Consider the following 14,597-nt stretch of genomic DNA (forward strand, 5'->3'; position numbering starts at 1 on the left):
GTAACTGGCCAGCAACAGGATTATATATAGACTACACTTGGAGAAACATTCACAGCTGTGCCTTTATACACTATGCTTGAATTTTAGGACATGTATTCTGTCAGCATGTCATCGTCATAATACAAGTTACGTTTTAACTCTAAACATCTTTTCAAGAGTACCCCGCTACAGCACCTCCTGCGCAGGATATGTACAGTATATTACACCTACATCATTCACCATTTTTCATAAAACAATATCGAATCGATTCCACCTAGACAAACGGAGGCATCATCCAAATGGACATTTATGCTGCTGCCTTTTTCCATTCCAGCATGAGCATGACTAGAATTCTAGATCTATATGGTCTATGCATTGTAAATAGCAACTTCTGGTGTCTAATATTTGAATATCCAGCGAGACGTTGTAGATGGGAAAGAAGTGTATTTCTATCGTTAAAATTGTGGATCTGACTTTGACAATACGCTTCCCTTGAAAAGCAGCATGTTCATAAAGCTCATTTCAGGAGTACTGTAGGTGGCCCTTAAAAGGGCCTTTTGTTATAGTGCGTTTCGGGAAAGGAGATCATCCGAAGAGAGGAGCCAGATCTTAACCTCCAAAACCATACAGAGTGCGGCCCTGGCGCTTGAGAGCATAGACCACATCCATAGCTGTGACAGTCTTCCTCTTGGCGTGCTCGGTATAAGTGACGGCGTCCCGGATCACATTCTCTAGAAAGACCTTCAGCACACCACGGGTCTCCTCGTAGATGAGGCCAGAAATGCGCTTCACGCCACCTCTGCGAGCGAGACGGCGAATTGCAGGTTTCGTGATGCCCTGAATGTTGTCCCGCAGCACCTTCCTGTGGCGCTTAGCGCCTCCTTTCCCGAGTCCCTTACCACCTTTGCCTCTTCCTGACATCTTCAAACAGCTTGCGAGTTGCAGACAGTAAGAATGAACTGATCGCCTCACAGCTGCCCTTTATGAAGAGGAAGAGCGGACCTGATGGGGGACTTAGAACTCGGAGCGGAGGAGACCTGGGTAGTCCGCCTTTTCTGACCTAGCACACCGCAACACAGTGGCAGCTTTCTATTCGTCATCTCTATTCATTTCCGTGAACACATATCTTATATAAATGCTAAAAAAAATAATTGGATCCATTTGATCCCACATTTCTAGAGTAAAATTAGTATGGGCAAAATAGTTAAAGAAGGTTTTACACCTATATTCAATTAACGAAAAGTAGTGACATTTCATTCTCCCTGAAATGATAAATAATATATTTTCCAAATACATATATAGTGTTTATCGCTATTACGTCGGACCCACAAAAGCGCCTTGGGCTAGGAGGGCGATTCATCGGACTGGCCCAATGAGAGCCGAGCTAAATTCGGCGGGTCAAAACAAGTTAACCGGAGTGGACAATTCAAATCCTGGTAGGGGAACACTCCCCCAATGGCATGCTGCTTCTGATGTGTCCCTCGCTAAAAGTATTCCTGGCACCCAGGCTCGGTTCGCTTCGATCTCTAATTAGCGAGCGCCAGCGTATCAGCTATGTTCTCTCGCCGTCTCATAATATTGTATATTAGGTATAAATAATAATAGTATGTCAATTGGGTCAGCTGAACCGTACCTTAGCGCTCAGCCACATTGCGACCCGGATCACTACTACTCCTCAAATAAACATTGAAGCTGTTTTTATAGCAACGAGCATAACTGGTACGTGTGCGCCTAAACGGGAACCCTGTTGTGTGATGTCATAATGGGCTAGGTACAAGCAGGGGCACCGCAGTTTGCATCCCGTTGTTACTTTTGCAACGATATCATAGTAAACACAGGTCATCTTGAAGACTGACTTTTAACCACCTGTTTATCAAGAATAAGTTGCTTAATAAGTCATCCTGCCTGAGATAGTAGCGATATTCAGCCTCGTCGATATTAACAATGTAACAATCCAGTTTGTATCACTTGAGCCAGACAGAAAATGTTCTAGTCACACAGCAACTACACGGGCAGTGTTTCTGCTGCTCTCTGGCTTTTTAGAAGCCCTGGCATCTGTAGCTTTAACGAGTTCTGTAGAAACTTGATCTACATCTGGAACGTGTTTTACAGTACATGAGAGCGGAGAGAATGCCGCTTTGCAAGCAGTAATCATCAACAGGGGGGTCTGTACTAGCTCGCACACCAGAGGGGAGTTCCCCAGCATCCGACTAACAAGATGCACACGTATAAGGAATGAAGAAACTAGAACACAGCCTAGATTACTGTGATTCAGTCAAATACAGGGAGACAGGACACAGTGCAAACAATAACAGTTACAGCCCGATTAGCGAGGAGGTGGGCGGCTCTTAAAAGAGCCTTTGTGTTCGTGTGGGAGAGGAAGGGGAGATTACTTGGCGCTGGTGTATTTGGTGACGGCCTTGGTGCCCTCGGACACGGCGTGCTTGGCCAACTCTCCCGGCAGCAGCAGGCGCACGGCGGTCTGGATCTCCCGGGAGGTGATGGTGGAGCGCTTGTTGTAGTGAGCCAGGCGGGAAGATTCCCCCGCAATGCGCTCAAAGATGTCATTGACAAAGGAGTTCATGATGCCCATAGCCTTGGAGGAGATGCCGGTGTCAGGGTGCACCTGCTTCAGCACCTTGTACACGTAGATGGCGTAACTCTCCTTCCGGCTCTTCCTACGCTTCTTTCCATCTTTCTTCTGGGTCTTGGTCACGGCTTTTTTAGAGCCCTTCTTGGGCGCCGGAGCGGACTTGGCTGGATCAGGCATTACAGATACACAAGTCTTTCCACGAAACAAAGCAGAGAAAGTCTATCTCTTACACTGCCTGGAGCTGCTTTATTTATAGTCAGCTTATGCAAACGAGGCTTCGCCACTGTTGCCAAACACTATTGGGTAGAAGAATTGTGTGACGTTGTTGGCATCGAAACACCACCCTCCATTTGCTGATTGGTCTGTGCTCGAACTTGAACGGCATTGATTCCTTGGTGCGCAGACCAATCACAGAGCAAGCAGCGGATCCTTTCTGAGTGAATATAAGGGAGGAGGGCGGGTTTAAAAGCATATTATTTCGGAAGCGTTTCAGTCGGTTGGTACTTTGCATTTGTGTCTGCGAACCTAGCAACATGTCCGGAAGAGGGAAACAAGGCGGCAAGACCCGGGCAAAGGCCAAGACTCGCTCATCCAGGGCCGGTCTCCAGTTCCCAGTCGGTCGCGTTCACCGTCTGCTGAGGAAGGGAAATTATGCGGAGCGTGTGGGAGCCGGTGCCCCGGTATATCTGGCTGCAGTGCTCGAGTATCTGACCGCTGAGATTCTGGAGCTCGCCTGAAGCGCCGCCCGCGACAACAAGAAGACCCGCATCATCCCCCGCCACCTGCAGCTGGCTGTGCGCAATGACGAAGAGCTCAACAAGCTGCTCGGTGGGGTGACCATCGCCCAGGGAGGCGTTCTGCCCAACATCCAGGCCGTGCTGCTGCCCAAGAAGACCGAGAGCCACAAACCGGCCAAGAGCAAGTAATGTGAGGCTGGCAGCTTCCACCACAGACCCGATGTACCTGACACACAACACAAAGGCTCTTTTCAGAGCCACCCACCTCTTCCCTAGAGAGCTGTATATAGTGCCATTGTTTGTATTGTAGCGATATCTGGCTGGCTAGTCGCGCCTTTATTTCCACAGTGACAGGGGGCAGGAATCCTCTGTATTTATACACACGTGCACTTTAGCTTCCATACAACTGCTAATGTGCAAACGCTCCCTTACACTTTAGGTGCTCTGTTCTGTTGTGGCGACGTCTAATGATAGTCCAAAGGTTCCCTTTGCCATCACTGCATGCTGTAAATGAGGCCCCTTTGGCTTATATGAATGGAAAGCAGAGTACTGCTCGTATATAGCCGAGCTTGTCCATACGTAAACTCTGCTGTGTGTGCAATTGCTTTACCCTATCACACGGTACAATGAGAAAACAATACCGTGTAATCTGTGCGCTCCTCACTGCAGATGTTTTTTTATTTTGTTCAGCATAACAATTTTATAAGTGAATGTTATTAGGAACTCTATAACTAGGTTTTAATCAGTTATTGAAACACGTAATAATGATAGTTAGCATTCCTTTGGATTCAGCTCGTTTAGAAAGATTTGAGTGGCTCTGAAAAGAGCCTTTGTGTTGTTGCGTGTATAGGAGTGGCGAGTATCTATGCCCTCTCCCCTCGGATCCTGCGGGCCAGCTGGATGTCTTTGGGCATGATGGTCACCCTCTTAGCGTGGATGGCGCACAGGTTGGTGTCCTCGAACAGCCCCACCAGATAAGCCTCGCTGGCCTCTTGCAGGGCCATGACGGCAGAGCTCTGGAAGCGCAGGTCGGTCTTGAAGTCCTGGGCGATCTCCCGCACCAGGCGCTGGAAGGGCAGCTTGCGGATCAGCAGCTCAGTGGATTTTTGGTAGCGACGGATCTCTCGCAGGGCAACGGTCCCGGGACGGTAGCGGTGAGGCTTTTTCACGCCGCCGGTAGCTGGGGCGCTCTTCCGGGCAGCTTTGGTTGCCAGCTGCTTGCGAGGAGCTTTGCCTCCAGTAGACTTGCGGGCGGTCTGCTTGGTCCTGGCCATAGTTCCTCACCTGACTCACACGAAGAAGCTAAAACCTAGAAGACTGAATAGCTGGCTGCCGGGAACAACTCTATTTATGCACAGTGCTGCTCTGTGATTTGATGAGATAAATACGCCCTTCATCCTGGTTGGCTTAGGTGAAAGCCCGCCAAGAACTTCTCTTCCTCCTATTTTTCATATGAAGACTCCAACGGCCCGCGAGATATTTACACGGTTTCAGCCCCGGCCCCATCTCTAATATACCACACGGCAGTGAAAGAGAAAACGTCATCGTCTCACACAGTGCTGAGTAGCTGCAATGGCCGAGCTAATAGTGTGTACAGAACATAAGCCTTACAATCTATGCGCACTAATTCCAGGGAGGATCATAATATGGCATGGCAGTTAAACAAACAAGAACTCAACAACAACAGCAAAAATAACACAGCTTAGATCAAAACAGCTGCGTGTAATATAATCCTTTGATTATAAAAACATGAATGTTAATTCTAAAGCTACTCCCTATATTGTAGCTAGAACCTGAATGTAGTCAGAACTCCTGCGTGTGCTGGAAACTAATACTAATGAGAAGCAATAAACAGTGTTATGCAATTGTAACTATTCCATTGAAACATTGCTGGATACAATCTGTGCAAAAGTATCAACTTAGACCACAACCTGAGCCTCATGACTCTGGGAATCTAAATGAAGAGACTATAAGGCTACTGTATATCTGGGTTGCATAGGGGGCTCTACAGCTACTCAGTGGAAATAAAATTCAGATACAGTACACAAAGTATATAAAAGTAAACGCTAATTTTTCTATTTTATTACTTTTTTATGTTTTTATTTATGCACATGTAATTATTGTGTATCCATTTCACGACTGCTAGAAAAGAAAAAAAATTCACGTTAAATCTGATAAAAACATATTTATGGTGATTAATATAGGTTAAGACTCTTAAAGGGGACTATACAGATTTAAGACCAGTGTATATTCACCTGGAATTATCTGAATTAGCAATAAAAAATAATACCTATCAATAAAATTGAAATGGAATTTATTGAAAGAACGCTTTTTAAATGTACCATACAAATTTTAATTATCACTGTTAAATACATGGCATAAAAAAAAGTATACAAAAACTTGAAACAATAAATATGTAAAATGTTCAAAACAATTTGAAAAACATCTTAAAAATGAATTCAAAGGAAAATACATTTTGTATGTCACTATTTTGTGGGCTTGTATCATGTCAATATTGATAAAAATGTTAATATCATTATAATGTTTATTTATTTATTATTATTATTATTATTATTATTATTTATTAGCAGTTTCTTATATAGCGCAGCATATTCCGTTGCACTTTACAATTAGAACAACAGTTATAGAACAAAACTGGGCAAAGACAGACATAGAGGTAGGAAGGCCCTGCTCGCAAGCTTACAATCTATAGGGAAATAGGCATTGATACACAAGGATAGATGCAACCTGTTACATAATGGTTCCCCAGATTGCTAGGTTCTTAATGGGTTATATGATATGATCACCCAGCAATGTTGGAAGACAAAATGTGAGGTTATGGGGACTGTGCAGAGGGGATGTAACTGGATAGGGAAGCATTGAAGGTTATGTGTGTGGGTCAGGAATTTGGTAGGCTTGTCTGAAGAGATGAGTTTTCAGGGAACGTTTAAAGGTTTGGAGACTAGTGGAGAGTCTTATTGTGCATGGGAGGGCATTCCACAGAGTGGGTGAAGCCCGGGTAAAGTCCTGTAATTTTGAGTGGGAACAGGTAATACATCTGGATGAGAGACGCAGATCTTGTGCAGAGCGGAGGGGTCTGGTAGCGATATATTTTGAGATGAGTGAGGAGATGTATGATGGTGCAGTTTGGTTAATAGCCTTGTATGTAAGTAAAAGTATTTTATATTTGACACGGTAGAATACCGGTAACCAATGGAGGGACTGACAGAGCGGATCAGCAGACAAAGAACGTCTGGCAAGGAAGATTAGCCTCGCAGGTGCATTTAAAATGGATTGAAGTGGTGAGAGCCTATGTTTGGGAAGACCAGTAAGGAGAATATTACAATAATCAATGCGGGAGATGATGAGTGCATGGAACAGAGTTTTTGCAGTGTCTTGTGTAAGATAAGGGCGTATTTTGGATATGTTTTTAAGGTGCATGTAACATGATTTAGAGACAGATTGAATGTGTGGAACAAACGACAGTTCAGAGTCAAGGATGACACCTAGGCAGCGAGCTTGTGGGGTAGGGTGGATAGTTGCATTGTCGACAGTTATGGCAATATCAGGTTGGTAACTACCCTTAGCTGGTGGGAAAATAATTAATTCTGATTTGGAAATGTTGAGTTTGAGGTGGCGAGATGACATCCAAGATGAAATGGCAGACAGGCATCCAGTGACACGAGCCAATACAGATGGTGATAAATCTGGGGAGGATAGGTAGATTTGAGTATCATCAGCGTACAAAATGTCTGCCAATCTAAAATGTATGCCAATCTAGTGTGGTCATATGGAGTACAACGCTTCCAGCGATGTCTTCCAAGTCCAGCAGTCAGCTAATGAAGACTCCTGCGAATCCATTGGCACTTCTGACAGTGAGAATTCCTAATTATAGCCCCTAACCAAGGTCGTCTTAATAGTATTGTGATCCTGTGCCATCACTCCACATGCTTCCATGCAGTGAATGGCTGTCGGCACTCTGGTGGATAGCTGCATTCATCCACCTATCAGCATGCTAAAAGCCATTCGCTGTTTGGCTGCAGGATGCGGTTTGGTACGGGATCTCTTTGGTAAGAATACCGATGCCAGGATCCCGACCGCCAGAATGCCGGCAAGGGGGCTAGCACAACGAAGCCACTTTGGGCTCGCAACGCTCGCCACGTTGCGGACTCAGTGACACCCAGGAATTGGAATAGCTGTGGTGGTGCTGCCAGCACAGATCCATATACCAAAGCCTTTTGGGCCAAGCCGGAGCTATTAGTAACACGGCACCCTTTCCTTGCTTTATCTTTCGCACCACTCTGGGTAATAGGGTGATTGGAGGAAACACATAAGCCAGACGAAAGACCCATCTCACTGACAAGGCGTCCACAAAGATTACTCTGGGATCCTTTGTTCTTAACCCGTATGCGAGCACTTTGTTGTTCAGATGGGACGCCATGAGATCTATCTCTGGCAACCACCATTTGTCTACTAGAGTCTGGAAGACCTCCGGGTATATAGCCCATTAGCTTGCATGAATGGTGTGTCAATTGAGAAAGTCAGCTTCCCAGTTTAGGATTCACTGAACGAACCCTGCGGACAAGGCTGGATGATGAAGTTCTGCACACTTTAGTATGTGACTTACCTCCTTCATTGCTTTTTGGCTGCAAGTTCCTCCCTTATGGTTGAGGTACGCTACCGCCGTCACATTATCCGAGCGGATCTGGACTGGTTTTCCTCGAAGAATGTCCTTTGCCTGAATCAGTGCCATGTATATGGCCCAAAGTTCCAACACATTTATTGGCAGGCAACTTTCTACTTTGGCCCATCGCCCCTGGAAACACAACTTTTCGGACACTGCTCCCCAGCCCTGGAGACTGGCATCTGTTGTCAGAATTTCCCAATCTGATATCCAAAAGGGTCTCCCCTTGTCCAGAGGGGATGTCTGTAGCCACCAGGCTAATGACCTTCTTACTTTTATCGAAAGTACCATAGTCTGTGTTTTTATTGTCTGATGTAATCCATTCCATTTGGCAAGAATCAGACGCTGCAGAAGCCTTGAGTGGAATTGTGCATACTCCACCATGTCGAATGTTGACACCATCAAACCCATCACTTGCATTGTTGCATGAATGGATACTGTTTACTGTGTAGCAAGTTTTGAATCCTTGACTGAACCTTGGATATCTTGTTCCGAGGTAAAAATACTCTCTGCAGATCTGAATCCAGTACAGCCCCCAAGTGAGTCATCCGTTGTGACGGAACTTGAGATGATTTTGCCCAAACTATGAGCCACCCGTGCCTCTGCAGACATGTTAATGTCTGCTGGAAATGACATAGGAGCAATTCCTGGGACTGTGCCAGGATTAAAAGATTGTCGAGGTAATGAAAAATTATTATCCCCTGCTGGCGGAGATAAGATGCCATAACCACCACAATCTTGGTAAATACTCTGGGGCCTGTGGCTAACCCAAATGGTAGGGCCTGGAACTGAAAATGCTGTTGGAGGGTAGCGAACCTGAGATAACACTGATGAGACAGTGCTATAAGAACATGTAGGTAAGCATCCTGTATATCCAGGGATACCATATAATCCCCTGGCTCCATGGCCAAGACTATGGAACGGAACGTCTCCATGTAAAACCGAGGTACCCAAATGTATTTGTTTAGCATTTTGAGATTGAGAATGGGCCGAAATGACCCATTTGGCTTCTGATTTAAAAGCAGGTTTGAGTAAAAACCCTGTCCTCATTGTGCAGGGGGAACTGGAATGACTACTCCTGACTGAAGCAATGACTGAACTGCTTCTTGCAAAGCCCTGGTCTTTGTCTATACCCGAGACGGGCTGGTACAAAAAAACCTTCGAGGAGGATGCTTCTTGAACCTAGTGAAACTGCTTCCTGCACCCAGGCATCTGTTGTAGACTGCTGCCAGATCTGTGCAAACTAAAGAAGTCGGCCTCCTACCCTGTGGGGTCACCCAGGTGGAGGCCCGCACCATCAGGTTGATGGCTTGTCTTTTGATTTGGTAGGCGGCCCTCTGTTAGCCCAAAGCTATTTTGAGTTACCAGACTTGTTGTATTGGGGCTGCTTGTGATCTCTTTTCCCCCTAGCTTTTCCTTGAGACCAAAAGGGCCGAAAAGCCGGAAATTTAGGTTTGAAGTTGTATGTGGAAGGAGACTTGACCTTTATGGAGTCTGCTTCTGACTCCAGAATATCTGTCAACTCTTTACCAAAAAGAATATTTCCAGAAAAAAGCAAATATTCCAAAACCTTCTTAGGTTCTGAATCAGCTATCCACGTACGTAACCAGACTGCTCTGCGAGCAGCGATTGTTGAAGCTGATGCCCTGGAGGCAATAGTACCCATATCTAAAGCTGCTTCTTCCAAGAATATTGCAGCCTGTTTTATATGAGTTATATGGGATTTTTGCTCTCTAGAAGCTACAGAAAAATCCCCCTCTAATGTGTCAGCCCAGGCAGCCACTGCCTTTGCCATCCAAGCTGAAGATATGGCTGGCCTTATGACTGACCCAGACAGGGAAAATATGGTTTTTAGAAACCCATCCATTCTCCTATCTGTGACATCATTTAATGATGTTGAAGGCAAAGATAATATAGATTTTTGCACTAATCCAATCACATGCTACTATAGGAGCCACCTCCCTTTTTAAACAATCCCCAGCTGGAAGAGGATAATTGGAATCCCATTTTTTAGGAATTCTAAATTTCTTAATGGGTGTAGCCCAAGCCTCTTCCACGATTTCCGTCAGCTGATCTGACCTTGGAAACTCGGTTTAAACTGTTTTGGGATGTTTAAACACAGGTGCCTTGGTTTTTAACACAGGCTCTGCTGAATCCTCTAAGAATAGAATGCCTTACATTGCTTTCATTAACTCAGCTATATCCTCTGAGCTGAGACCTTCTTCTTCCTCTTCGTATGCCGAAGTAGAATTAATTGAGCTTTCATCCTCCAATGAATCCTCCTCTGCCTCATGTGTAGCCTGTAAATGGTGAAGATTTACTTACCATCGGTTTATCAGCTTGTTCCTTTTGAGAAGCTGCTGGTGGAAGTGCTATACCTTAGGTAGGGAGCTGCATGTAAGGGTTAATAGTGTAACCTATTCCTGGTACAGAAGCTGTAGGAATTATCCGTTCAGCTATACTGGATAAGGTCTGTGCAAACATAGCCCAAGGTGGATCTATCTGTACCTGACGTTGTACCTGGATCTGCCTTGTATTTTGCTGAAAACTAAAACAATTTGCACACAAACCATCCTGAACCAGATCCTGAGAAGATAATAGAGTTTTGCAAGACAAACATGATATGAGTGTTGGTGTTGCTGTGAGTGTACCTTCCTCACCCTTGCCACTCTTAGACATGATAAATAATCAGCACTTTCACAGTGTACTACACAATTTGTTACTGTAATCATTTTAAACTTTCTAAAGTGACATACAATCTGACCCTACCCATGCACCAGCATTGAGGATCAGAAAAACAAACTGACAGACATATAGTAAAGTCAGCTATCACACTAGCAGTCAGTCACATGTTATACATTAGTATAATTAGCAATATGAGCACATCATTAACTACAAACACATTTTTAAGTACAGTATGTAAGGGAACATATTACTGATCATGTTTAAATGGATCTGACGTATTCAGACACAATGCGAATTAAACAACAGTAAATGTATAAAGACTCATATGCAATAGGCACTTATCTAACTATTCATACTCAAAAGGTAGATAGAGATTTAGTGCTGTATAACCCGTACTCATTAGAGTGGGCTACAGGGAGTATCAGCTCGCTTCCAGGATCGATCAATACGTTAGCGAAGGCTAAGTGGATCCAAATGCTACTAGTGTACACTGCCGCTCCATGAACCTATAGTGAACACAGACACTTCAGTGAACACAGATGCACCGGTCACACAGCCGCCTATGCTGCGACCGGGTCCCCTCGTGCACAGCAACCGGGAAGGAAGCGAGGAAACAGTTCTAGGCGGGAGACTCGGGGGAAACTGGTCATGAACCAGGGGGATGGGCGACCAGGAGAGCGTCTGACTCCCCCTGCTGACATCAACCCTAGGGATCGCGGCCTCATGCTATTCCTGGAGCCTATGATCATTAAGGCCTAGCACTGGTGCACCCGCGGTGGCAGCCGCCTCAGCTACTGTTTGGTAGTCTCCTCCCAAAACAGTGCACTGTGTCTGTATTCCATCTAGCTAAGCGGAACCGATGCCTGACCTTCTTCCCGTGCTCCGGCCACAGCCTGTTAACGTCTGCTGGACATGCTAGACACAGACGCCCACCGAAACAGCACTGTACTTGTGGGTAAGCATAGTCGTGACCCGGCGGAGAGTTGTTGGAGCAACTCTTTCTAACATACGTATAAGACACTGGTTAGAAAGATCACTCAAAAAACTGTTATCTTCAGTCACCGTGTTCCCCCTTCACTTTGGCCATCTCCTATATCCATGGCTGCGGCGATCAGAGCTTCTTCGCATGCGCAGAAACTCATTCATGCCGGAGCCGCGCAGTGAAGAGAGTCTGCTGGCTGCTGCCCTCAAGGCAAATGACCATGGGCAGCGAGCGCACCAAGGGGCCAGGTATCCAGGGCCTGGCAAACAGTGTACTAGCATGGGGCGCCCTGGAGCAATATATCCCTTGATCACCAGCAGCCTGTAGGAACTGGAATCGCAACTGGAAGCATATGTAGGTTATGGCCGGCGGTGGCTCTGATCACCCGTGAGTGTGTCTAACTTTGCAATGCGTCCTCTCCCTGCACACTGTATAAGACGAGTCTGTGCTATGATAGGAGGTCAGGGTTTGGTTTCCTAGTAGAGCTGCAGGGAAGTTATTCCTGATTCCTCCATGCAGCCCTCTTCCAGGCTAGGGCAGGTCACACAGCTCCTCTACAAACAATGCGCAGCACAGCCAGAGAGAGTGTGTGTGTGGGGGTGGAGGAGTGGGGTGTTAAAAGTGCAGTTTAAAGAGCTGTTAAGATTCAGTTAGCAGAGATGGGCATTTAGTAGCAGCCAGCAGCAGCATGAGGGATCATTTTGCTCCTCACGGCCACACTACAGCCTGTCTCCTCTATCTCTTGCAGTGACTCTTCGGCTCTCCTTCATCTCTAGCAGTGATTCTCTGGTCTCTCCTATCTCTTGCAGTTTTGCTGTGTGCAGGGGCAGATAGAATGCCACTCTGTCCCCGTTTCACCCGGCGGCAGTGGCTTACACTGTACCCACCACTCCCACTCGGTGGCTGTGGCTTGCACTGTGGCCTCCTCTCCCATGGCTGCATATGGGGAATCAAGGGACACACATCATGAGAAGGTGAAATAGTCAGTATCTGTGTAAGTGTGTTTGTGTGTGAGCATCTGTCTGTGTCAACGTCAGTGTGTCAGCATGTTTCTATGTGTCAGTGTCCTCCCCCCCACCACACCAGGACACACAAACACCTTCTCAAACGTTCTCTCTCTATTAAATGCTTGTAATTCTAGGGGATATCATTATTATTATTATTATTATTATTATTATTATTAATAATGTAGTTGGATCCCAACAATCAGGATGCTGATGCTCAGAAGACCAGCATCGGTATCCTGACGTTACTCAGTATCCCTATGGTCACAATTGCAAATGTAAGTATGAAGGGGAGGGTTAGGGTTAGACTGCAGGAGGGAAGGTTAGGGTTAGGCACTAGTGAGAGGGTTATAGTTACTCGGTGGGAGGAGAGGGTTAGGGTTAAGCTTGGGGAGGGAGTATTAGAGTTAGGCACTATGAAGGGGTATTAAGGTTAGGCTACGGCTGTGGAGGGTTAGGGTTAGGCTGCGGGAAGGGAGGGTTGTGTTTAGGCACTAAGGTGGAGGGTTAGGCTGCAGGTGGGGAGGGTTAGGTGGTAGGGGAAGAGGGTTATTATACTTACTGCTCCCCTGTCGGGATTCTCAGCATCAGGATGCCACTGATAGTCTTCTGACCGCCGTCATCCCGAATGACGGCCTCCCGTATCTATTTTGAGGTCAGTATCACGCAGACTGAGGGAGTAAAAGATTTGTAGGGGGTGGAGGCTGGTCCACATTGTCAAAAGCAGCAGAGAGTTCAAAGAGAATAAGCATACAGTAGTGGCCCTTGGATTTGGCAGCAAGAAGGTGATTGCAAATGTTACGTAAAGGCAGTTAGGCGGTTGTAGAAAATATGCTCAAGGAGTTTAAAGTCAAAAGGTAGATGAGAGATAGGTTGGTAGTTGGATAGAGTGTTAGGATCGAGGGAAGGATTTTTAAGAATAGGGGAGACAAGGGCATGCTTGAGGGCAGAGGGGACAGTGCACATGCCACAATGTGGGTATGGCTCACTGCCATTTCTATGATGGGTACAGTGTATACAGTGCAAACAGTCCTATGGGTCCATGGTCCTACATCACACACATTGCACCCAGGTTCAAATACGTACCTCTCCGGAGTCCCGAGTCAACAATGCAGCTGCGGGGGAAAAGTCACTGGGAAAATGGCTGATGAACCTGTGGAGTAATGTTTAAACATCGGTACATGACGGGTGCAGCATTTCCGGAGATCTGTGCATGCACTGTAGACTCTGGCATAACATCAGAGTTTACGGTGCCATAGATAGGACGGGTTCCACACACAGTCTGCACACGGCTCTCCTCCTCTGTTAATCCACCCCTAGTATAGTTCACAGTACAGGCAGCATGAATACATTCGTTATGTGGAAATTAAATGACCCTTTCATGCCTAGAAATTAGAGTGGGTAATCAAAAGGAATACCACCTAAGTGGTTAACTGGCGCTGGATGAGGGGGTTCACCACAGCTGCTAAACAACAAAGGGTTGGTCAGACCCAACCGGTAAATACACAAAAAAGCAAGGTAGCGCTAATGGTCATAAATGTGGAAATTAAATGACCCTTTCATGCCTAGAAATTAGAGTGGGTAATCAAGTCTTCTGAACGTGTTTGGAGTTAGAATACCGTCACTTGTAGGGTTCAATGGCTAGAATAACAATAGCAGCATCTTGAATTATATGTCTGGCACGGTGGTGGACTCCTCCTAAAAGAATTGGATTGTGGTCAGATTGATCGACAATTGTCATGTCAAAATGCAATATGTCAACAAGGAGGACATGTTGACATGAAGAACTGGCGACAAACCATCCCTGGTGATCTAGTAATGTCTTAACGTCTCCTGTTGGTGGTTGCAGCTCCAGCAGTCACTTAAGGAGCAGTTTCGGTGGCGTTGTCCCTGCCGCGGTGTATCTGTGAGTATTCTACCCCCTATTCCTAAT

General features: G+C 46.0%; 2 protein-coding genes across 2 annotated transcripts; both read right to left on the reverse strand.

The window, feature by feature from the left end:
* Window positions 1-588: 588 nt before the first annotated feature.
* Window positions 589-900, reverse strand: LOC134934444 (histone H4). Its single transcript, XM_063929884.1, has one exon. It carries the CDS (start codon window positions 898-900, stop codon window positions 589-591), a length of 312 nt encoding a protein of 103 aa, XP_063785954.1.
* Window positions 901-3,916: 3,016 nt separating this feature from the next.
* Window positions 3,917-4,619, reverse strand: LOC134934964 (histone H3). Its single transcript, XM_063930284.1, has one exon. The coding sequence runs from the start codon at window positions 4,581-4,583 to the stop codon at window positions 4,173-4,175; it is 411 nt and encodes a 136-aa protein (XP_063786354.1). The 5' UTR covers window positions 4,584-4,619; the 3' UTR covers window positions 3,917-4,172.
* Window positions 4,620-14,597: the final 9,978 nt, after the last annotated feature.

The sequence above is a fragment of the Pseudophryne corroboree genome, chromosome 6 (assembly GCF_028390025.1).
Source record: "Pseudophryne corroboree isolate aPseCor3 chromosome 6, aPseCor3.hap2, whole genome shotgun sequence".
Lineage (NCBI taxonomy): Eukaryota > Metazoa > Chordata > Amphibia > Anura > Myobatrachidae > Pseudophryne > Pseudophryne corroboree.